We start from the raw sequence: 24,752 nt of genomic DNA, 5'->3' as shown, positions 1-24,752 counted from the left end.
TCGTATTTCAACAATCCGATTTAATGGTCCATCAGATGAGGTACGGATTTCGTCCCCTTTCTTTCAGTGCTACTCCTTTTATTATTAAATATATCTGATTCTTTCCCTTCATATTTTTATTCATTCCGTTCTTATTCGTTTGATCTCTGAAAATTATTTTAAATCTGTTCTGGAAGTTTTAAATATTTAATCTTGCGAGCTTTAAAATTATGTTTGTTAAATATCTGTTTAGAATATTTGAAATATCTGCTGCAAGTGATTCTTAAAATTGTGAAAATTATTTTATTTGAACCCTTAGAGTGAAATAGGGTATACCGAGTTAACCAGCTGTAGGGGTACTACAGCCATGTCATTGCGGCACCATTGGCATGACACTTCCATGGCAGTGTGATTGGTCATGGCGTATCCTTTTGATAGCTCAGGAGGAGAGCTTTGGCCATTGTGATATTTGTTTCAGGATACGTGGGTGCACCCAGAGTTTGATTTGTGATTTGATTCGATAGTGACGTTGTATATGCCGTACTCGTTAACTGGTTTGTTGCACACATTAGGTACCCTATGATGTGTGTATTTGTTATTTGTTTTGCTCTCGGTATGAAATATCTTAGCCCTCGTTGTTTCAGCCTGTTTTATTTAAACTTGCTGTTTTATATTAAACTGTCAAATGTTCATCTTGTTTTATGTTTTATAAATTTATTCCAATCCGTACTGGGCATTTGGCTCATGCCGTATTCTTCTTCTGGCAGGTACTTAGGGGGACTTTTGGGGCTGTGTGATGGAGAGCTACCCTTTATTTCGTTTTTAGGATTTCAGACTTCTATCATTATTTAGACTTAATTTCTTATTAGAGATTTCAGCATTTATATTTTTGGTTTAGATATTTTGAAGATTTAATATTATTTTTTTTGAGATTTTAGACTGTTTAATTATTGTTAGAAATATATTAGTGCTCTGTTTGCAGGTTTTGGATTTTAAGTAATATTTCCCTTCTATTTTAAGAAGGGGGTGTTACAGAGATGGTATCAGAGCTTAGGTTCTTTCTTGTAGAAAACCTACTTAGGTTGACCTGTGAGTTTGGGTAGATGATAGGATGGGTGTTCCATTTAATTTCGTTTCATTATGCTCTTTATCGTTTCATTTTGCTTTGCAAGAATTGAAGGAGCAGTTGCAGGAGTTGTTGAATAGGGGATTTATCAGACCAAGTGTGTCTCCATGGGGCGCTCCTGTGTTGTTTGTGAAGAAGAAGGATGGTTCTATGAGATTGTGCATTGACTATAGGGAGTTGAATAAGGTGACTGTTAGAAACAGGTATCCTTTGCCACGCATTGATGACTTGTTTGATCAGTTACAAGGGGCGAAGTACTTTTCGAAGATAGATTTGAGATCTGGTTACCATCAGTTACGAGTTAGGGAGGAAGACGTTTCGAAGACTGCATTTCGCACTCGTTATGGTCATTATGAGTTTCTCGTGATGTCCTTTGGGTTGACGAATGCACCAGCGGTATTTATGGATTTGATGAATCGGGTCTTTCATGATTATCTGGATAAATTCGTGGTGGTCTTCATCGATGATATCTTGATATACTCTAGGAGCAGAGAGGAGCATGAGGAGCATTTACGTACTGTACTTGAAATTTTGAGGAAGAGGAAGTTGTTTGCGAAATTTTCCAAGTGTGAATTCTGGTTGGAGGAAGTGGCATTCTTGGGGCATGTTGTATCTGGTAGGGGCATTGAGTTGGATCCTGCGAAAGTCGAGGCTATTACTAATTGGCCCAGACCTAGCAATGTGACGGAGGTGAGGAGTTTCTTGGGTTTGGCAGGCTACTATAGGCGTTTTGTGGAAGGTTTCTCTTCCATAGCTTTACCATTGACTCAGCTAATGAGGAAGGGAATTAAGTTCGAGTGGAATGATGATCGTGAGAAGAGCTTTCAAGAGTTAAAGAAGAGGTTGGTGTCAGCTCCAATACTTGTGTTGCCATCAGGGAGTGGAGGTTTTCAGGTGTATAGTGATGCTTCTAAGAGAGGATTGGGGTGTGTTCTTATGCAACATGGGAAAGTGATTTCTTACGCTTCTAGGCAGCTTAAACCATATGAGGTGAATTATCCTACCCATGACTTGGAGTTAGCAGCAGTGGTCTTTGCTTTGAAGATCTGGAGACACTATCTTTATGGAGAGACTTGTGACATCTTTACTGATCACAAGAGTCTCAAATACATCTTTACTCAGAAGGAGCTTAACATGAGGCAGCGGAGGTGGCTTGAACTTCTTAAGGATTATGATGCAAATATTCAGTACCATCCGGGGAAGGCGAATGTAGTGGCAGACGCTCTTAGTAGGAAGAACTTGGGGAGTGTTGCATCTCTCATTACTCAGCCGCACCTTATTTCAGATTTGGAGCGCTTGGGTGTTGAGTTGTATGTTAGAGGATCAAGTGGTAGTATTGCAAATTTGAAAGTGGAACCGAATCTTGTTTCAAGGGTTAAGGAAGCTCAGAAGAGTGATACAGGTTTGGAAGCTATTAGATCCGAGGTGGCAGGTGGAAAACAAACACAATTTCATTTCGATGATGAGGGTGTGATGTGGTTGGGTAGTAAATTGTGCGTGCCCGCAGACCCGACGATTCGTGAGGAAATTTTGAAGGAGGCTCATAGTTCTTCATTTTTTATTCATCCAGGTTCCACCAAGATGTATAGGGATTTGAAGAAGCACTTTTGGTGGAGTGGAATGAAGGGAGATATAGCAGAATTTGTGGGAAAATGTCTTACATGTCAACAAGTGAAGATAGACCATCAGAGGCCTAGTGGATTGTTGCAACAGCTAGATATACCAGTTTGGAAGTGGGAAAACATTACTATGGATTTTGTAACTCATTTGCCGAGGACTTTCAAGAAGAATGATGTTATATGGGTGGTGGTTGATAGACTCACTAAGTCCGCTCACTTCTTGCCTATTAAAGAGACTACTCATGTTCATGAGTTGGCAGAGATTTTGCAGCGAGATATTGTTAGACTTCATGGTGTGCCGGTGTCGATAGTTTCTGACAGGGATACGAGATTTACATCGCGTTTTTGGAAGGGATTCCAGCAAGCTTGGGGTACGAGGCTTAATTTCAGTACAGCTTATCATCCGCAGACCGATGGACAGTCAGAGAGGACGATTCAGACATTGGAGGATATGTTGAGGGCTTGCGCGTTAGAGTGGACAGGTGATTGGGATAAATATTTGTATCTTGTTGAGTTTGCGTACAATAATAGTTGGCCCGCGAGTATTGGTATGCCACCATTTGAGGCTTTGTATGGTAGGAGGTGTAGGGCACCATCTTGTTGGGATGAGGTTGGTGAGAGAGTCATCGAAGGGCCGGAGTTAGTTAGAATTACTAATGAGAAGGTAGAGAAAGTTAAAGAAAGTCTGAAGGAAGCTCGATCTCGTCAAAAGAGTTACGCGGACCAACATAGGAAGTTTGGGGGATTTGAGCCAGGTGATCATGTGTTCTTAAAGGTGTCGCCTTGTAAGGGTGTGAAGCGTTTTGGTATGAAGGGAAAGCTTAGTCCGAGATATGTTGGCCCTTTTGACGTTATGGAGAAAGTAGGGGAAGTATCTTATAGAGTTGCGTTGCCACCACAACTATCTCATGTGCATAATGTGTTTCATGTGTCGGTTTTGAGGGGCTACAAATATCATCCATTACATGTAGTTCAGTATCCATTACATAAGATTAAAGAGGATCTTTCTTGTGAGGAGGAAGCTGAGGCTATCTTAGCTCGAGAGGAGCGAGTTTTGAGGAAGAACACCATTCCGTTTGTGAAAGTTTTGTGGAAAAATCATTCGGAAAGAGAGGCTACTTGGGAATTAGAAGAATCTATTCGTGAGAAATATCCGCATTTGTTCGATTCAGGTACGAGTTTTAGTTTCGTTCGATTCCGGGGACGGAATCCTTTTTAAGAGGGTATATATGTAATATCCGTATTTTTATTTTAATTATTATCTATTTAATATTTGTATTAGTTAGAAATAGATTAGAATTAGTAATAATAGTAATTTTTTTAATACAATTTGATTTGGAATAGAATTAGTAATTATATTATTAATTAGATTAGGGATAGGATTCTATTAATTGTGGGCTTGTGGGCCTATAAATATATATATATACAAGTTATGTCCTATTCTATGTCTTTTTAATTGGAGCCGCTCTTAGAGGCTAGGGTTTGAGAAGACAAGAAGATCTTAGAAGTTTATTCTTGTGTTATTCGATTGATCAAGGTACGAGAATCGATCTTTTCTTCTTCATAATCATATCATGTTCATCTTCTTATTTGTTTGTGCTGAAATTCGTATGTGATAAAATCAGCATCTCGTATCTGTTGTAAAATCCATAACTTATTCGTTTGTACACGGAATTCATTGATTCTTGATTTTCTGGAAAGCTTGTTTCGATACCTACAACTTCCATGTTTACATATTTTGTGGAATCAGCCTCTAACTATGTGCAAATATCCATTCTTTGTGACCCTTCAGATATATGACGTGAACAGTTTTTCATACCTTCTAAAATTCGTTATAAATCGATCTTATGTCGGAAAATTACTCATGATATCAATCTGGAAAGCTTATGAAATTCTCTTTCATTATATGGTATACTCATTATATATTTAAATCTTTTAAATTGCCTAAATTGCCTTACAAATATTCTGGTCTGTTTATACTTATCAGCATAGTTGTTTCATGTTCAAAAATTCATATCTTCTTCATTATTCGTCATAAAATTATGATCTTTATAAATTATGAAACCTCTGAGAATTCTCTTTCATTGTCTAGTTATAGTCGAAGTGAGATCAGATTGTCTTTATTGTCTAAATTTGCCTTCTTTGTAATCTGTTCCTGAATAATTTCTGCTGTGATACCTGAACTTCAAAAATTCATAACTAATTCGTTATCAGTGCGTTTTTGATGAATCTTATCATTTTGGAATCCTTGTTAAATCTACTTTATTTCTCCAGTTGACCATTATTTCAAATCCTTAACTTATCTGCTGTTAAAATTCGAATTAGTATAAGTTTTTCAATCGTATTTCAACAATCCGATTTAATGGTCCATCAGATGAGGTACGGATTTCGTCCCCTTTCTTTCAGTGCTACTCCTTTTATTATTAAATATATCTGATTCTTTCCCTTCATATTTTTATTCATTCCGTTCTTATTCGTTTGATCTCTGAAAATTATTTTAAATCTGTTCTGGAAGTTTTAAATATTTAATCTTGCGAGCTTTAAAATTATGTTTGTTAAATATCTGTTTAGAATATTTGAAATATCTGCTGCAAGTGATTCTTAAAATTGTGAAAATTATTTTATTTGAACCCTTAGAGTGAAATAGGGTATACCGAGTTAACCAGCTGTAGGGGTACTACAGCCATGTCATTGCGGCACCATTGGCATGACACTTCCATGGCAGTGTGATTGGTCATGGCGTATCCTTTTGATAGCTCAGGAGGAGAGCTTTGGCCATTGTGATATTTGTTTCAGGATACGTGGGTGCACCCAGAGTTTGATTTGTGATTTGATTCGACAGTGACGTTGTATATGCCGTACTCGTTAACTGGTTTGTTGCACACATTAGGTACCCTATGATGTGTGTATTTGTTATTTGTTTTGCTCTCGGTATGAAATATCTTAGCCCTCGTTGTTTCAGCCTGTTTTATTTAAACTTGCTGTTTTATATTAAACTGTCAAATGTTCATCTTGTTTTATGTTTTATAAATTTATTCCAATCCGTACTGGGCATTTGGCTCATGCCGTATTCTTCTTCTGGCAGGTACTTATGGGGACTTTTGGGGCTGTGTGATGGAGAGCTACCCTTTATTTCGTTTTTAGGATTTCAGACTTCTATCATTATTTAGACTTAATTTCTTATTAGAGATTTCAGCATTTATATTTTTGGTTTAGATATTTTGAAGATTTAATATTATTTTTTTTTGAGATTTTAGACTGTTTAATTATTGTTAGAAATATATTAGTGCTCTGTTTGCAGGTTTTGGATTTTAAGTAATATTTCCCTTCTATTTTAAGAAGGGGGTGTTACACTACCAGTCCATTCCATAGCGGGGGGGGATGGGATGATGTATGCAGTAACATTCTAAGTTGGATGGGTGATCAGGTTCAGGACCACAGCCTTTAACCAGGCGTGTGGCTCCATTTTATCCTTATCTGTCCACGTTACATTATGCTACGACTCCACCACCTGCTCTTCATATCTGTGGCGTCATATTTAATAAATTCCTTGATTTTAATTTCGCGAAGCCGCACAACATACCATCTGTAGGTATTGGTCATGGTATGCAGAGATTCGATGTAGTGCAACCTTTTACTGTGTGTTATGTAACCAACCTATACATCCCTATCAAATAAAATGACGCACCTTCTTCTTTATGTAATCTAGATTACTCTCTGTAGTAACCAAAATATCTTTGTGGAAAAACTGCACATTCACCACCTTCACCGATTGATATAAATACCTTCACTACCCTCTCCACTTCCTCAGAACAGTAACGCCTCTTCACACGTACTGCTCACAATCTGCATTGTAAAATTATACAATATATAATTCGTCTTCTAAATCTTGTTTAATCTACATATTTAGCAATGGAGATGGTGGCAAATATTGTGGCAGAGAGGCCGGTGGTGATCTTTAGCAGGAGCAACTGTTGCCTGAGCGAAAGTGTCAAATCTTTGTTTTACGAGTTTGGTGTCAATCCGGCTATTTATGACCTGAATGAAAGTTTGAGAAGCCGGGAAATAGAGCAGGCGCTAGGAAGGCTAGGGTGCAACCCTGTCGTTCCCGCGGTGTTCATAGGTGGTGAACTTGTGGGTGGTGTTAATGAGGTCATGAGTCTTCACCTCAAACGCAACTTAAAACCAAGGCTCAGACAAGCAGGAGCCTTATGGGTCTAATATATGCATTACATATCAATAAGTGTTGCAGTATAAATGCAGCACCCAAAGAGTACATCAATGTAGGATTATCAAATAAATTTTCCCTAACAATATATATCATAAAATACATGACATGTGTGCCATTGAAGGGGACGGACAACCACTGTATAACGGAGGCTATATATATAATGGATTACATGTGATAAGATCCATTTCTTTTGTAATAAAGTTTAGAAAATTTCATGGTTATGCCACTTCCTTGCTCCATGATAAATTAATATTCAACAAATTTACGAACAAGGATACATTGAACCAAAAATCACAATGTCTGAGCATATATTTCACACATTGTACAACATACAGCATAACACTGAGAAATAAGATAACATTCACAGAAATTCTTGACGCAAAATTGGCACAAAACAGAACCTAACAGCTGTTGATCTTCTTCCTATTATCTTACTTTTTACCAATACTACTTTTGATTTCTTCCTGAATTTGTCATTATACCTACAATTTTCCCACAACAGTGTAAATAACCGCGGCAATCTTTCTTCAAAGCAAGATCTTTCCTGCTAATAACTCAATTTCGACTTCGTTTAGACTTCCTCGACTTGACTGTGCTGCTGCTGTCACTAAATCTAATCTTTGGAGGGTTACTAAAGAAAAATGAAGCTGCCACAGCCTGTTCACAACCAAGAGAGCTTGTCAAAAACTTAAGAATCATGATTCATCATTAATGTTAAAGAAGGTAATTACATGCAACGATCAGGGTAATCAGACTACTACTTGTAGGCTTACTCAAGTCAATATGGTTTAACTACAGCTCAGAACTACAATTCTAAAAAAGGCAACATCTAAGCACTGATCATCTGAAGTATATGCCACATAAAGTATTTTGTTGTCTGATGCCATAGTCCAGGGAGCCGGTGACTGCACAACAATTGTTCCAGCCTTGCAAGTGGGATTAATAATAGCCTTCCTCTTAAATTTGATGGCAGAAGTAAACTTAAACTTACCAATACAGAATCTGCATATTATACTTGTAATATATAATTTGCAGAAAATTCTGCAAAGAAATGGTCGCTCTATATAATTTGCAGAAATTTCTGCAAAGAAATGGTCGTTCTAACATCCTACTCCTGTTTTTCTGTACCACGCATCTACAAACAATACTACGATACAATGTTAAACATGAGATTGTTTCAACAAGAGGGTCATAACCTGTTGATCAAGACAACGAGCATTATAGATCTTCTTGCTAGGATGCAAACTGTATGCCAATAAATATGCTCTATATGCTTCTTTGGCAGACTTGTTCAAGTGGTAATTGTTAGCCACTAGCTTTTCCTGCATCAATCAGGAAAAGTGAACTCAAGTAACAAGATGTAACTAGTTTAAAATTAATACTTGTGTAAATATTATTATGGAAGTTACCAGCTGGGGCTGCACATTTGCCAGCTTCTTTTCAGGAAACTCATACTCTTTAAGAGGAACCTTGGCTTCCTGACATCAGAAACAGTGTGTACAAAATAAAAGTTAAACATATAACAAAAAATTGTTGTTACATGCGTTTAAACTTAAATATTAAATCTCATAGATATAAACACCTAATGTCTGTTGACAGTTTCTTAGGAAGCTTAAGTTGTTTTTTCCATATGCCATGGTGGACTTTGTATTTGTCAAAACTGTAGTCATATTTAAAGTTAGTCGGCTAAAAAGGTTGGTCTTTTTAACACTTATGTAATTAGTAATATTTTGGGAATTAAAAAAATTAAATATCATATATTAGTAGGTCATATTTTAATGGACAATGGCCATATGTAAGCTTCATTCAACTTTTAATATTAGACAACAGAAAAAATGCAGGCAAATTAAGAAGAGCCTTTCCAGCCAGAGACAGTAATATCTGTACTTTTACCGTTTATCAATAGGAATATGCCTATTCATGAATTGTTTAGAAAAAAATAATGAAGGATACCTTTAGATAGAAAAGAAATGGTAACTCTTCTGGTGTCAAGATAAGGAGCGCATTTTCTTTTGAACCTTTCCCGGGAGCTGTTCGACCAAGTCTTTGCACAAATTCCTGAAATAATTATAAAAAGTATGGTTAACAAGGTAAAATGAGAATATAGAATAAGATAAAATAATAAAATTAAGAAGTTAAAATATCATAATTTTTAAAAGACATAATTAACACCTTGGGATCATCAGGTGGATCGTACTGAATAATCCAGTCCTGCAACCAAAAGAGATCATTTGAGCATCACAGCAAAAGAATAATATATTTAGAGACTCCCTTGTCATAACTAAAACTACTTCACCAATGGAAGAGCAACTGATATATCTAGACACTCCCTTGTCATTGTTTAGAATAGTTCTTCAAGTTGTCATACTATGCTGTTATTTACATACAGCACGAGCTTAATATCCATCAATATTCAATAAGATTATTAATCATCAAATTTCATATTTAAAGTGGTTTGTGTTCGTCGTGCTGTCTCAAGGGAAAACAAATAGGCAATGTAACTGACATATCTATCATAATCTACATAGCTTTAAGGAGTAACTACGTACCAAGCCGCATGGATGCCTAAAAGGTTCTCGTGTAGGCGTTCATCTCTCTCTCTCTCTCTCTCTCTCTCTCTCTCTCTCTCTCTCTATCTATATATATATATATATATATACATACATATATATATATATATATAATTTGATTACCTTATTCAAGATATTATAACAATTTGACTTTTTTAATCATAGTTACAATAATAGAAAATAATTTATTTTAAACAACTTATAAAATTTATTAACTTTTATTTTATTTCAAGACTGTTACCATTAATTTAAAGGGTTCAATTATGATGGTTCAAGCTTATGAATTGGATTGTTAAGAAAGACATTGCAAACAAATAATAAACCAAGACATTTTATATACTAGTAATTATACATAGATAAAAACCTATTTGCCCTATGGACGCCTAGGCAATGCCTATCAATGTCCAGAATCCACAAGGCACCGCCTACCTACCCCGTTAAAATTAGGGTGGATTGGATGCTTACCTTTTCATAATTTCCGCCTAGGCCACATATTGAGAGGTATGGCTTAAGTAAAGTTACATATTATTTTAGGAACCGAATAAACACAAGAAATAATAGAAAAAAATTTAGTGTGATAACGGAACACTAAAAAAATGCATAAATTCTTATGAAGACGTACTCTTCAGTGTTCTGTACAAGGATTATCCTAGACTTCGAATTCACATAATTATATATACTTATCCAACTGCTAGTCCCACGTGTATTACAGTTCCAGTTTAACAAGCTACAGAGAAAACAAATACATACCACAGAAGGAATATCAAGACCACGAGCAGCAACATCTGTACATAGTAGTATGCCTTTTTCTGCTTTACAGAAATCAAAGAAGGTAGTGGTTTGTTGCTGCTGCTTTTGCTGACCATGAAGGTCAAAGCATTCCACATTAATGTGCTTCAACAGCTCGGAGTGAAATTTTACCGAGTCAACTGAAGAAAAGAAAACCATCACTTTCTGTGACAGATGCCGCTTTAGAAAGGAATAGAGCAGAAGAGATCTCTTTGCACATCGCACAACACAATAGCCTTGCTCAAGTCCTTCATTGGCGACCTGCAGAAAATTACTTGTCAATAATTTCCGTAACAAGATGTCACACAGTCTTTCACTTAAATTGTTTTGCTTACCATCTTCTTTTCATCTTCTAGACCAACGTAGATATGATCTTTAAGTAACAAGCGTGCCAAATCTTCAAGCTGAAATGAAAAGCATATCAAAAGTGCATAACATATATGTTTGTCACATCCAAAAGCTTGTAATTATGAATATATCATTACTACACTAAAAATTTAATTTAGTCATACCTTCTTGCTCTGGGTGGCAGAAAAAAGAGCAGCTTGCCTCTCCTGCTTGTAACCAATTCAATTCATGATTCTAACAGTTTCAACAAATAAAACACTACTGTACCCACCAGAAGCACATCAATACAAGTAATATCCATATGGAACCATTTAAATACTTTTCTCATGCAAAAAAAATTTATGTAATAGCTCTTATTAAGAAGTAAAAGACAGAATTTAAACCTTCGGCAAGATTTTAATAATTTGCTTAATTTCTTCTTCAAAGTTAGCTTCCAATATCCTATCAGCTTCATCAATCATCAAACACTGCAATATCCAAAAATTAAAAGATAAAAAGGAGTCAGCAATGACCTTGAATAGCTACTCAGTTTCAAGGGAAACAATACTGCAGTGGACATGTTCAAGACTTTTCTTTGCAGAATGCATTTGATGTATCTAAATTTTTTAAGGTGCCAAAATATTAAATTACAAAGTAAGAGCATTTTTGCTCTGTAAGCTATCATGGCATTACAGCCACCAAGTTATGGAAAAAATCTGAAATTCTAAATGATTGATCATTATCAACAGCGACCTAAAAAGGATGAAGTGTGAGGCTGACGGGAGAAACTTGCTACATTCGTTATAGCACAGCTAAGAAAGCATAAGAGAGAGGTAAAGTGTGCGTGTTCATTTGTTATTTCTCACTATTTCCTGACTCAAACCTATATATAAGTTTCCGAAACAACTATTTTTGGTACAGCATCATAAGCAATAAGCAAATACAAGTTGTTAGTTAATGCTCTGTAATACTGTGTTGCCGAATCAATATCTGTCATAATTGCTCTCTCCACTGAACCATATATCACCTCGTACTTATTCTTAAATCATTGAGATAGAGGATACAAAAAATTAGTTTAACACACATGGCATACCGGTCCAAAACATGTAAAATGTTCATGAATAACTTAATTTCATAGCAGAACCATCACCAAACATTGTCAGAAACATACCTTGAGACGCTTGAATATAAAACCCTTGGTATTCTGAAGATGGTCAAGAAGCCTGTCTGGTGTTGCCACCAATAAATTAACTCCTTTAACAAGTCGCACCGCTTCACCCCTTCTTGCAGCACCGCCAATGACCAACCCATGAGTCATCGAGTGATACTTGAGCAACTCCTTCGCAACCGCATGTGTCTAAACAATTCAAAAACATTACATTCATCAAACACATTTTTCAACAATCATTAACTTATCTAAACATACCATTTCAAATATACAATATCCTATCAACAAAAATTCTAGTCATCCTAAAACGCTTCCTAACAACAATAACTCCGTAAGAATGTTCAACAAAAAACTCAATTTCATTTACCAAATAAAAAACTATCCAATTTTTCGGAGTCACACTAAACCACATTGAATAAAGAATGATACCTGAATAGCAAGTTCTCGAGTCGGACAAATAATGATAACACCAGTACCATTCCGAGGAGCAAAATTAAGCTTATGCAACAACTCGACAGCGGGCACTAGAAAAGCAAGTGTCTTTCCGGAACCAGCCTTAGCAGCAGCAGCAACTACATTTTTGCCTTCCACTAAAAGCGGAATACATTTAGCTTGTATCTACAAAATCACACACAATCAAACATCAATTAGACATACAAACTCGCATACACATAAACCACAACATCTGTAGCGTTTTCAGACCATAGCTGAAAAAACTGAGTTCGACTCGTGACGTGTGCGTGTGTTCAACTATCAAAAAAAACATATATTTGTTTATAATACCCGAGTAGTTTGAGTCAATTCCATATCGCTAATAGCTTTGAAAGTGGGTTGGGATAAATTCAAAGACTCAAAACTCAATTGACTCTTATCATTTGTGTCTATTTCCAATGCTTGTTCAATTTGATGTTCATCTTGAGAGTTGGATCGTTTTCTTTTTTGTTTGATTTTCATTTTGTTTTCTGAAGAATTAGGGTTTGCTTTAGGGGTTTTAGCCATGGCCGCAGGTGAAGCATATGTGAGAGAGGGAGAGTTTAGGGCGGCTAGTATTCAAGTCCAATTGTGAGTTGGGCTTCAATTTTTAAATATTTTACTGGGCCTTTTCTATGGATCCTTTCTTTTGAATTGGGTCGGGTTGCTTTACACCAACTTTTTTTAATTTTATTTTTCTGAGTTTTTAGTTGTTACTACTACTAATTTACAATTACACTTCATATATTAATTTTTCTTAAACAAGTAATTGCGAAAAACTAGGAAAAATCTGAAAGTTCTAGGTTTGATTACATGTGGATGCTTGGATTTAAATATGGAGTCACGGCGGTGAGATATTGGCTTAGTGTTCTCGAGAATCAATCGAACTGAGTAAATTGGGTTATCAAAAAAACTAGGAGAAAGAATACTATTTGCTTATAATGAAACTTGGTTATTCACATTTATCAACAAGTTACGTTCAACTCCATTTCATGCATCTGGTAATTTGTATGATAAAAGCCTAACCAATCTTTAAACCACATTCAAAAATGAAATAATTAGTTCACTCACATTGTAACACAAAGTCATGAGGCGCATCGAAAAGGTACGAACGAATAAATTTCGAACAAAACATGAAGGTAGGTACAGCAGAAGCTCAACCGCAGTTAGGCCCCCAGAAAAGATCTGTTCTTTTGTTTTTGCATAAGTATTGGTTAGTACTGTATATGTATGTCCGAAAGAAGCATTATTTTAAATAAAAGAAAGGAATCAAAAGCATATGTCTATTTCAAAATTTGAACATCTTTCTAAAGATTTTTGATACTCAACCACTTCAGGAATGCCATCTCCAACGGTTTGTGATCCAAAAATTCAAATTTGGATCTGATCCAAATACTAATCCAAATTTATGACCAACTCCAATAGTGTGATCCAAATAATTAATCCAAATTACTTTTTATATATAATAATATATAAATATCATATTAAGCAATTTTATCTTAAATTTATCATTTAATCATTATTAGCAATTGTTATGGATCAAAAACTAAGGTATAATAACTGATGTATTTATTACCAAGAAACGTGAGCTTCGAGACTCGATTTGACTGCTCTTGTGTTTCGTGGCTCGATCTGCCTTAACAAGATGTCTACGTACCTTGCTAATTGTCAAGGATCAAGTCAAAAAACGTAGTTCTGATTGGTGGGGTAAGGCTCCTTATATAGATGTTGGGAGTCCTTAAATTGGACTTGGGTTAGGAGACTTGGTTGTCTAGTCTCAGAATTAGAATGGATTTTGGAGTCCTAGGAAGTAGGAAGCTGATTCCTTATCCCATAAGGTTCATTGGAGGCCAATCCACAAGGATTTATATCCCCACTAGGACTTATTTTAATAGCTGTTTTTCTCCCTTATTAATTAATTATGAAATTAATTAATATTCAGGGTTTTGGGCCTTCTTTGTTCCATCAGACCTGATCTGGTCCATCAGGTCTGATCAATGTGTTAACATTTTTGGTCTGAATGTCATACATCTTTTTATTGGGCCTTGTAGCCCAAATCATGTGTAATTAATGCAACATTAACTACGTAATCAGGATTTATTTATTCCCTATCATTTACCCCCCAACTTTTGGGAAACAGTGACTAGGTTTCGCAGAAGTTAAGTTCATTCGTTCCCTTACAGGGTATCGTTTTGCGTAAAATGTCATATGGTAGTCCTGGTAGCATCAGGTTAACTGATGAGGAGGAGGTGACCTATCAAGCCCTTATCTCAGATGATGGAAAAACAGACACTTGGACCCTTTTAGAGGAGTTCTCGTTGAAGAAAGTTGGTCTCTCTCAGGCCAGTGATAAGGGTAAATGTATATATGCGCAACTATTTTTTTCTTCCTTTTTATTGCAACTTTATTATCTCCAGAAGTTTAATATTTTTCTTTTTTTTTCTTTCAGCTTGCGAGGTTATTAACAACATCAACAGGCCTAAAGAGGGCCAAGTTGAACAGGGATCCCAGGGGCAAGCCTAATGCTCCCACCTTCCTTAGGCCCGCCAAAAGAGGGCCAAGTTGAACAGGGATCCCAGGGGCAAGCCTAATGCTCCCACCTTCCTTAGGCCCCACGTCCCTGTTGTAGAGCTGGGGGATAAAGTGGATCCTCCACTTAAGGCGCACTCTTTTAGGCCTAACTGGGGCTTTAGGAGAAGTGACATGGTGGTTGGATCCACCAAACATGCCAAGGACTGATCGTAACACTCCATCACTCATCACGACTTCACTGACATCGTCACGGGGAGTGACATTGAGACCATTGAGCTTCTGGGTTCTCAAGCCCAAGCTGCGGTAACATACCACTCCTTTCTTTTTAAATTCCAACTTTCCTATTTTTATAAACTTGTATTAATTCAAGTTTCTTTGTGCAGAGCAACACCTACTTCCAGGCGGCCCTTCATCAGGCTAGGTCCTGGAAGGGGAATTCCGATGAGTTCGAAAGGGAGATGAAGAAATGGAAGGAGAAGGTCGAGGTCCTGCAGAAGAAGTTAGAGACGAAGGAGGAGGAGCTGTCTAAGGCTCATTCCGAGCTGGTTAAGCTTAGGAGTGATAAGGAAAAACTCATTGATAATTACATGGATTATGATAAATTCAAGAATCTTATGAAAATCCACGATGAGGGTCTTTATTCTCTGCAGTTTACCCAGGGATGGGATGCAGCTGTGAAGGCTATCTCGGAGAAGCATCATGGCTTAGTTGATCCCAAGGACTTTATAAGTCCTGAGCAGCCAGAGACAGGGGATAGCTTGGACGCCCTCTTCAACTCCCCTCAGCCGGATGATCGCATCCTGGATCCTAGCACTGCCTCTCCTCCTACTTCTCCCGCAAAGGATGCTGAGAAGGATGTTGTTGCTAAAGAGCAAGGGAATGAAGGCTCCCGCATGGAGGAGTAGTGTTTCTTATTTGTAATTTGTATTCATAACTTATTGTATTATGAACTTATTACCCTTCGGGGTTTATTTATGCCGCTTTCTTCTTCATATCTTTGTCCTTTAACTTTTCAGCACTTATTATGCTTTTAAAGAGAATGTTAAATGTCCAGAACTACTTGGCCCTTTGAGTTGTGCAACTAACACTCCTTATAATAGAAGAATTCTTAAGTCTTCTTCTTTTAATGATCAAAGCATGATCTTTGTTGAAATTACACAAAGTATCATCACAACTTAAAATATCCAAAGGTTGAAATAATTTCAAACTCATTAATATAAAGTCTGGTTTTCCAAAGCCTTACATGGTATGGGTTCGACCCTTAACAATAATGAATCAAAAATATAAATCCTACTGGAATTAGAATATAAAATCCTACGCAAGCAAAGTTTCAAGGTGCTTTTCAACCTACTTGTCGTTTTGACAAGTGAGAATCGTGTTCAACTGATTTACACATAGTAAACCTTCAGGTTTTGTGCATGACAAGTTCTCGGGACTTCAAAACCATCCATAGTCTCTAACTTGTAGGTTCCCCTTCCTTGAACGCTTTTAACCTTATAGGGTCCCTCCCAGTTTGGGGCAAGCTTTCCTTTCTGCCCTACTCCAGAGGCTTCCACTTTCCTAAGGACTAAATCTCCTTGCTTGAAGAACATTTCCTTAACCCTTAGGTTATAATAGAACGAAGCTTTCTTCTGATAATTCACTATCTTCGCATGTCCTTCATCCCGTACCTCATCGATTAAGTCCAAGGCTAATCTTTGCCCTCCTCATTTTCCTCAATATTAAAAGCCTGGATTCGGGGAGATGAGTGCGATATTTCTACAGGGACAACTGCTTCTGCCCCATACACCAACATGAAGGGAGTGGCTCCGGTAGTGACTCTACAAGTAGTTCTGTAAGCCCAAAGTATTGGTAGTATTTCATCTATCCAATTATTCCTGGATTTCTCAATCCTCTTCTTTAGTCCATCCAGGATTATTCGATTTGCCACTTCCGCTTGCCCATTAGCTTGTGGATGAGCCACAGAGGTAAATCGTAACTCAATCTCATTCTCCCCACAATACTTCTTGAATTCTTCATTATTGAACTGTGTTCCAATATCGGTGACCAGGATACGGGGAATTCCATACCGACAAATGATGTTTTCCCACAGGAATTGTGCAACCTGCTTAGTTGTGATTTTGGCCAATGGCTTGGCTTCAATCCATTTAGTAAAATAACCAATGGCTACAATCAGGATCTTTCTTTGTGTCGTGGCCACGGGGAAAGGCCCAAGTATATCTATTCCCCACATAGCAAAGGGGATAGGTGAGTTGATGGAAGTCAGCATCTCAGGGGGTTGTCTAACGACAGGCGCATGCTTCTGACAGTGGTCACACTTCTTCACATACTCTTTGGCATCAACCATCATTTCTGGCCAATAGAAGCCTAAACGGGTTATCTTATGAGCTAGCGCTCTGCCCACCAAGTGTTGCCCACAGATACCTTCATGTACTTCTTATAGAGCCAAGCGCGCCTCATCGGGCCTAAGACATCTTAAATAGGGAACCACGTAAGATCTTTTATACAAAATCACATCTATCAAGGAGTATCTTAGCGCTCGAATAACCAACTTCTGTGCTTCAGTAGCATCATTCGGCAACCAACCGGTTTGAATATTGGTCTTAATGGGATCTATCCATGACGTCCCCAGACCAATAGGAGCTACAAGCTTAACATCAATGCTCCGTGTCTTCAAAACGCGGAAGTATACACTTCCTGAACTTTTCTCTATCTCAGATGAAGCAAACTTTGATAAGGCATCTGTCTTAGCATTTTCCTCCCTTGGAATGTGCTCAACATGGCATTCATCGAATTGGGTCATCACAGCCCTTACTAGGTGGACATACTTAGCCATTGTATCATCCCTTGCCTCAAACTCTCCCTTTACCTGGGATGTGACCAACTTCGAGTCTCCGCAGACTTTTAAGTTCTTGACTCTCAGTGTCCCTGCTAGGCCGAGGCCAGCTATCAGAGCTTCATATTCAGCCTCATTATTTGTGGTCGAGAAGTTTAACTTCATAGCATATTCAATCAAGAACCCATCAGGGCTTTGTAAAACTAGACATGCTCCACTTGAATTTATTTTTGATGCTCCATCAAAATAGAGAACCCAATATTCCTTCTTCTTATCATCCTTATCTTTGTCCTCCTTATCAACTTCCTTGTCTTGCGGTATAGTATCTTCCTGCCCCCCGACTTCTTGGTTAGGTATGGTACATTCCACCACGAAGTCAGCCAATGCCTGGTCTTTTATTGTCGTTCGTGGCTTATACTTAATGTCGAATTCTCCCAACTCTATTGCCCACTTGATCAGCCTCCCACTAGCCTTGGGACTATGAATAATATTTTGCAAGGGCTGATTTGTTAGTACTTCAATTCTATGAGCCTGAAAGTAGGGACACAACTTTCTTGAAGCCATTACCAAGGCTAGTGCAAATTTCTCAATAGTTGAATAATTTAACTCAGCTCCATGCAGAATTTTACTGACATAGTATACGGGTTTCTGGATTTTCAGTTCCTCCTTAACCAACACAGCGCTCAAGGCACTTTCTAAAACGGCCAAGTATAAGTATAAGACTTCATTCTAAGCTAGCTTGGCCAACAACGGGGCGTGAGCCATATATTTCTTTAACTCCTCGAATGTCTTCTGGCTTTCCTCACTCCATAAAAAATCTTTTACCTTCTTTAAGGACTTGAAGAATGGCAAGCACTTGTCCCCGGACTTGGAGATGAATTGTCCCAACGCAGCAACCCTTCTTGTGAGATTTTGAACATCTTTGATAGTTTTTGGTGTTTCCATGTCCAGGATTGCCTTTATTTTATCGAGGTTGGCCTTGATTCCTATCTTGGAGACCGTCAATCCCAAAAACTTTCCAGACCCTACTCCGAAAGCACACTTCATAGGATTTAACATCATCTTATGGTATCTTAGGACCTCAAAAGCTTCCCTCAAATGGGTTATATGGTCAGTCTTTACTAGACTCTTGACTAACATGTCATCAACATAAACTTCCATGGTCTTGCCAATAAGATCCTTAAAAATTTTAATTACCAACCTTTGATAGGTGGCTCCTGCATTCTTGAGACCAAATGCCATAACAAGATAACAATAAACACCAAAGTCAGTGATGAATGATACCTTTGGGATGTCATCCTTGTGCATCTTGATCTGATTGTATCCACTAAATCCATCCATGAAACTCAACATCTCATGTCCAGCAGTGGCATCTATCAAAGTGTCTATCCTTGGCAACGGGAAACAGTCCTTAGGGCATGCGTCATTCAAATCAGTAAAGTCCACACTCATCCTCTATTTTCCATTGGCCTTCTTTACCATTACAGGGTTTGCTAACCATTCCGGAAATTGAATCTCTTCAATGAATCCAACCTCTAAGAGCTTCTCTACTTCTTGTTTAATTGATTCTTGCCTCTCCGGAGCAAAGCTTCTTTTCTTTTGCTTCACTGTTTTCCGACTTGGATCCACATTCAGCTTATGAGTGATTAGTTTCGGGTCTATTCCTAGCATATCAGCTGCATACCATGCGAACACATCACTATTTTCTTGCAAAAACTTCACCAACTTCCCTCTAAGGGGCTCTTCTAGTGTTGCTCCGATGAAAGTCACTTTCTCAGGGTCCTCGGGAGCCAAAGGAATCGTAACCAAATCTTCTGATGGCTTCCCTCGTTTCTCATCATTCTCTCGGATATCCAGATCTTCAATAGGCAGAACTTTCCCCCCAACTCCATCTGCCCTTAAAGAGGCTACGTAACAACTCCTTGCCATTTTTTGATCTCCCCTTTCTTCTCCAATCCCATTCCGGGTGGGAAACTTCATGACTGAATGGTAGGAAGAAGGGACGGCCTTGAAGGCATGTATCCCTGTTCTTCCCATGATAGCGTTATAAGTTGAACTAGCCTTCACCACCACGAAGTCCAACATCTGTGTTGCTTGCCTTGGTTCCTGATCTATGGTTGTTGGCAACTTGATTATTCCTTCCACGGGGCACTCTACTCCCGCAAATTCATATATTGACATATCGGTTGGGGTCAATTGGGAATCATTGTAACCCATCCTTAAAAAGGTATCATGGAGTAAGATGTCGACTGAGGCACCGTTATCTACAAGGACCCTCTTCACCGGGTTGTTCCCTGTTACTGGGGTTATGACCAACGGGTCGTCATGGGGAAATTTCACACCTTCCAGATCAGAATCATCGAAAGCCATTGTTATTCATGTCCTGGCCCTCTTCGGGGCTTCTCCAATAATATGCATAACTTCTTGGGTATACGCTTTTCTGGAGTTCTTGGATAATCCAACAGCGGTTGGTCCTCCAAAAATTGTGTTTATCACAGGCCCTCGGGGTCGCGGTCCTCCAAAGATTGCATTTATCACCGGTCCCCTAGGTTGAGGTTTTGTCCTTGATCATCTTGATTTTTTCTTCGATCATCAAAGTTCTTTCTCACGTTATTGCTCCTATCTCCTCCATCTCCAGTGTACTTGTTCAATCTTCCTTTTCTAATGAGGAATTTAATTTCATCTTTCAGTTGTCTACACTCATCGGTGTCATGACCAACATCCTTGTGAAATCTATAATTCTTGCTCTTATCTAGCTTAGTAGGATCAGCCTTCAAGGGCTTAGGCCAACGAATATCTCAATCTTTCTCGATTTCCATCAAAATCTGGCTTCTTGGAGCATTCAGCTTAGCATACTCAGTGAACTTTTATCAAGATCCTCCCTTCTTCGGGGTTGAGTCATTGTTTTGTTCAGTTCTAGGATACTTGTCATTTGCAATGTATTTCAGATCGATTTTCCGTTTCTTGCCTCCAGCGGGCTCATTAGTTACTACGGTCTTCCTCATGCTCTCTTCTACCTTGATGTACTTCTCGGCTCTATCTTGGAGCTGTAACATGCTTTCAGGGGGGCGCTTGGCCAAGGACATCTTGAAGAACTCATCCCTAGTTCCCTGTTGCAGCCCTATCATGGCTACCTTGTCATCAAGGCCTGGGACTTTTAAAGCTTTCTTTGTAAAATGATTCAGGTAGTCTCTCAAGGATTCCTTCGCTCCCTGCATAATGCTCATGAGGGATGCTGAACTTTTCTCATGCACTCTCCCGCTGATGAACTGCTTAATAAAAACCTGATTTAATTCTCTGAAGGACCCAATAGAGTTTGGGGGCAAACGACTATACCATCTTTGAGCCATACCCGACAGGGTTTGAGGAAAGACCCGACACTTAATAACGTCATTCACAGGGCTGCAACAACAGTGCATTAGAGAAGGTTCTGACGTGATTAGCGGGATCTACCGCTCCATCATAAGCTTTGATAGTGGGCATCTTGAACTTTCTTGAGATGTGGGCATTCATTATCTCTTTAGTGAATGGTGGAGTGGGATCATCAGGATCTCCAAGGGGAAGAAGGTTGCTTGGATCAACTCTTGGGACTACAGCCCTTCTTTGTGACAGACCATCCAGGTCTATGATTGGAGGAGGATTTCTCCCCCTAGGTGGTAATGGGAGTCTGGGAGCCTGGTGTGCCTCCAGGTCGCGCTTCAGCCTTTGAATTTCTGCCTTGTGCGCCTTAATTCTCTCCTGCACCTCTTGGGGATTCACCCCTCGGGTACTCCTAGGATGTTGGTTGCCATCAGCCATAGGTTCTTTGCCAACACGTCTCCTTCTTGGGGCCACTTCATCGTCCGAAGATTCAGAATCTCTCTCAGTATAAGGACCAGAAAATTCGTGATCCTCCGGGATATAAGCCAAACCTTGAATGTAAGGGGGTGTTTGCCTCCGTGTTTCACTTCGTCCAGCATGCCCACTTCCCTCGGGGTAAAGGGGCATCCCATAAGGGGGGTTAGTAGTCACAATAGTTGAATACTCATACCCAATGGGTCGAGAATTCACAGGTGCGTGCAACTATTGAAGTTGGGAATTCGTCCCTTGAGTAGCTGAGGGAATCGTCCCTTGTGGCTGAGGTTCAGTTGCCGCTACCTGGGCTCCTCCTTGGGTAGCGGCATAGGTTGAATGCGGAGGTACCTCCACAGTTGACGAAATCATTTGGGTTGTCCCCACGGGTGTTCCTCCTTCGAGGGCGCTGCTTGTTCTCCGTGTTCTCGCCATGATTGTTATTGCGAGTTTCCCACAGACGACGCCAAATATTATGGATCAAAAACTAAGGTATAATAACTGTTGTATTTATTACCAAGGAACGTGAGCTTCGAGGCTCGATTTGACTGCTCTTGTGTTTCGTGACTCGATCTGCCTTAACAAGATGCCTACGTACCTTGCTAATTGCCAAAGATCAAGTCAAAAAACGTAGTTCTGATTGGTGTGGTAAGGCCACTTATATAGATGTTGGGAGTCCTTAAATTGGACTTGGGTTAGGAGATTTGGTTGTCTAGTCTCAGAATTAGAATGGACTTTGGAGTCCTAGGAAGTAGGAAGCTGATTTCTTATCCCATGAGGTTCCTTGGAGGCCAATCCACAAGGATTTATATCTCCACTAGGACTTATTTTAATAGCTGTTTTTCTTCCTTATTAATTAATTACGAAATTAATTAATATTCAGAGTTTTGGGCCTTCTTTGTTTCATCAGGCCTGATGGACTGATCTGGTCCATCAGGCCTGATCAATGTGTTAACCTTTTTGGTCTGAATGTCATACATCTTCTTATTGGGCCTTGTAGCCCAAATCATGTGTAATTAATGCAACATTAACTATGTAATCAGCATTTATTTATTCCCTATCAGCAATTTATATAACATTTCATAAATTAATTAAATCAAAAAACATTAATACACATAAAAATATTAAAATTGTGCACTTAATTCACGAAAAACACATTTATTGCAATAATTAACATATAAAATATCATTGATACACACTAATTTTCCGAATTAATATATTATTCCCGCAAATGCTCAATTAATTATATAATTAAATAATCAAAAATTAATTTAAAATATCATAAATTACAAATAACAAAACCACTATTTTATATTAAATCAAGTGATACAAATTTGGATCAGTGAACAGTAGTGATCCAAATCTCCAACAGTTCTAATCCAAAAATTTAAATTTGGATCACCAACTGATCCAAATTTCTGGCCAACTCCAATAGTGTGATCCAAATATTTCATCCAAATTATTTTTTACATATAATAATATATAAATATCATATTAAGTAATTTTAGCTTAAATTTATCATTTAATCAATATTAACAATTTATATAACATTTCATAAATTAATTAATTCAAGAAAAATTAATACACAAAAAAATATTAAAATTGTGCACTTAATTTAGGAAAAACACATGTATTGCAATAATTAACATACAAAATATCATTGATACACACTAATTTTCCGAATTAGTATATTTTTCCCATAAATGCTCAATTAATGCATCTCTAATTGAAATATGTGCCTCTTTATTTTTTATTTTTCTACGACGGTTCAGAAATTCTTGAAATCGAGTATTCCACAAATTCTTGAATTCTAGTATCGTTTTCGAGTCATTTTATGTGTGGTAATTTCTTTTATGCATTTCATGTATTTTTTATTTTATTCAATGTACTTCTATTTAAATTTTAATTAAATTATATTTTCTCATTATTTTAAGTTTTATTTTAAAAATAAATTTTAATTTAATTCCCAGCTAGCGGACCTATCAATAATATTTTTTGTTCACACTAATCCATCGCCTCTTTCTTGTACCAGTTGTAGAGATGCACAAAAGGCCCACCGGGCCGGGTTTTGACCGGGCCTTAAAAAGCCCGAGCTTTGACCGAGCCGGGCTTTTCGGGCTTTGACTTTGACCGGGCCGGGCCGGGCTTTCCGGAAATATCAAAGCCCGTTTAGGCCCTCGAAGCGGGCCTAACCGGGCTTTTTTTTCGGGCCGGATCGGATCGGGCCGGGCTTTTTCTAATTTAAATCGGATCGAGTATTATTAGAGATTCCGAAGAATACATGTGTTAGCAACTAGATCATCGTAAAAATGTATTAGTTTACATGAAATATTTTATGAACACATTACTTCGTTGAAAACATTTAAGTTCGGTAAAAAATAAACATGTTTATATAATATATTTTATCATTGTTACGATAACAATGATATCATTGTTACGATAACAATGATATCCAAATATATATAGTGTACTTATTATATCTTCTTTCATTATTTATGCCACGAAGTAGATAAATAATATTATTAATCACAAATATGTAAATATATATGTGTTTAAAGTATTATTTATATTTATAATAAATGTGAATTTATAAATATATAAGAAAATATATTAGAATAATCAGATTATAACCGGGCTTTTTCGGGCTTTTAATCGGGCCGGGCCGGGCCGAAGCCCGGACTTTTAACCGGGCCGGGCCGGGCTTTGCCTAAAAATATAGGGCCCGTCGAGGCCCGAAGCCGGGCCGGGACCGGGTCGGGCTTTGACCGGGCCGGGCTTGACCGGGCTTTGACCGGATCGGGCCGGACCAAATTTTCGGACCCGGGTTTTTTGTGCATCTCTAACCAGTTGGCAATGGATTCTCTCTTCCACACATTTAGGATTATTATAATTTAAATAAGACTAAAATATAATACAATTTGTTCAATTAAAAATTTGTTACAGAGATAAATATCATAATAACGTAGTTAACAATCAAAATTCCAAAGTCAATTCACTCTGGTTCTCCAATTCCACTATTATCAGACTCGAACACCTAAAATTGTAAGAAATTATTAATGAGATATGACTCCGTATAAAAATAAATATATGGTCGTCCAACCGGGTAAATAACATACACATTTAGTTAAATACAATATTCGATAAGATATAGTAATGATATACGAAATGAACAATTACATACCCTTTGATAAATAGATGCAATCACCACATAAATAATAATAAAATGAAACTCATAATTTATACAAAAATTATAGCAACCCGGTGACGGAAGTC

General features: G+C 37.9%; 2 protein-coding genes across 2 annotated transcripts; one reads left to right on the top strand and one right to left on the bottom strand.

Annotated features, from left to right (window-relative positions):
* Positions 1 to 6,282: 6,282 nt before the first annotated feature.
* Positions 6,283 to 7,176, top strand: LOC141707562 (monothiol glutaredoxin-S2-like). Its single transcript, XM_074510786.1, has one exon. The coding sequence runs from the start codon at positions 6,637 to 6,639 to the stop codon at positions 6,943 to 6,945; it is 309 nt and encodes a 102-aa protein (XP_074366887.1). The 5' UTR covers positions 6,283 to 6,636; the 3' UTR covers positions 6,946 to 7,176.
* A 58-nt stretch (positions 7,177 to 7,234) lies between these two features.
* On the bottom strand, positions 7,235 to 12,869 carry LOC141707561 (DEAD-box ATP-dependent RNA helicase 27-like). The gene is made up of 12 exons (XM_074510785.1): positions 12,593 to 12,869; positions 12,239 to 12,427; positions 11,813 to 11,998; positions 11,046 to 11,129; positions 10,827 to 10,868; positions 10,650 to 10,718; positions 10,276 to 10,575; positions 9,128 to 9,166; positions 8,909 to 9,013; positions 8,365 to 8,433; positions 8,152 to 8,277; positions 7,235 to 7,612 (listed from the first exon to the last, which is right to left on the bottom strand). The coding sequence occupies exons 1-12, from the start codon at positions 12,806 to 12,808 to the stop codon at positions 7,511 to 7,513; spliced, it is 1,527 nt and encodes a 508-aa protein (XP_074366886.1). The 5' UTR covers positions 12,809 to 12,869; the 3' UTR covers positions 7,235 to 7,510.
* Between the last annotated feature and the right edge of the window lie 11,883 nt (positions 12,870 to 24,752).

This window comes from Apium graveolens, chromosome 2 (assembly GCF_009905375.1).
Source record: "Apium graveolens cultivar Ventura chromosome 2, ASM990537v1, whole genome shotgun sequence".
NCBI lineage: Eukaryota > Viridiplantae > Streptophyta > Magnoliopsida > Apiales > Apiaceae > Apium > Apium graveolens.
Note: the sequence above shows the minus strand (reverse complement) of the source record. Positions and strands in the feature narration are given on the sequence as shown.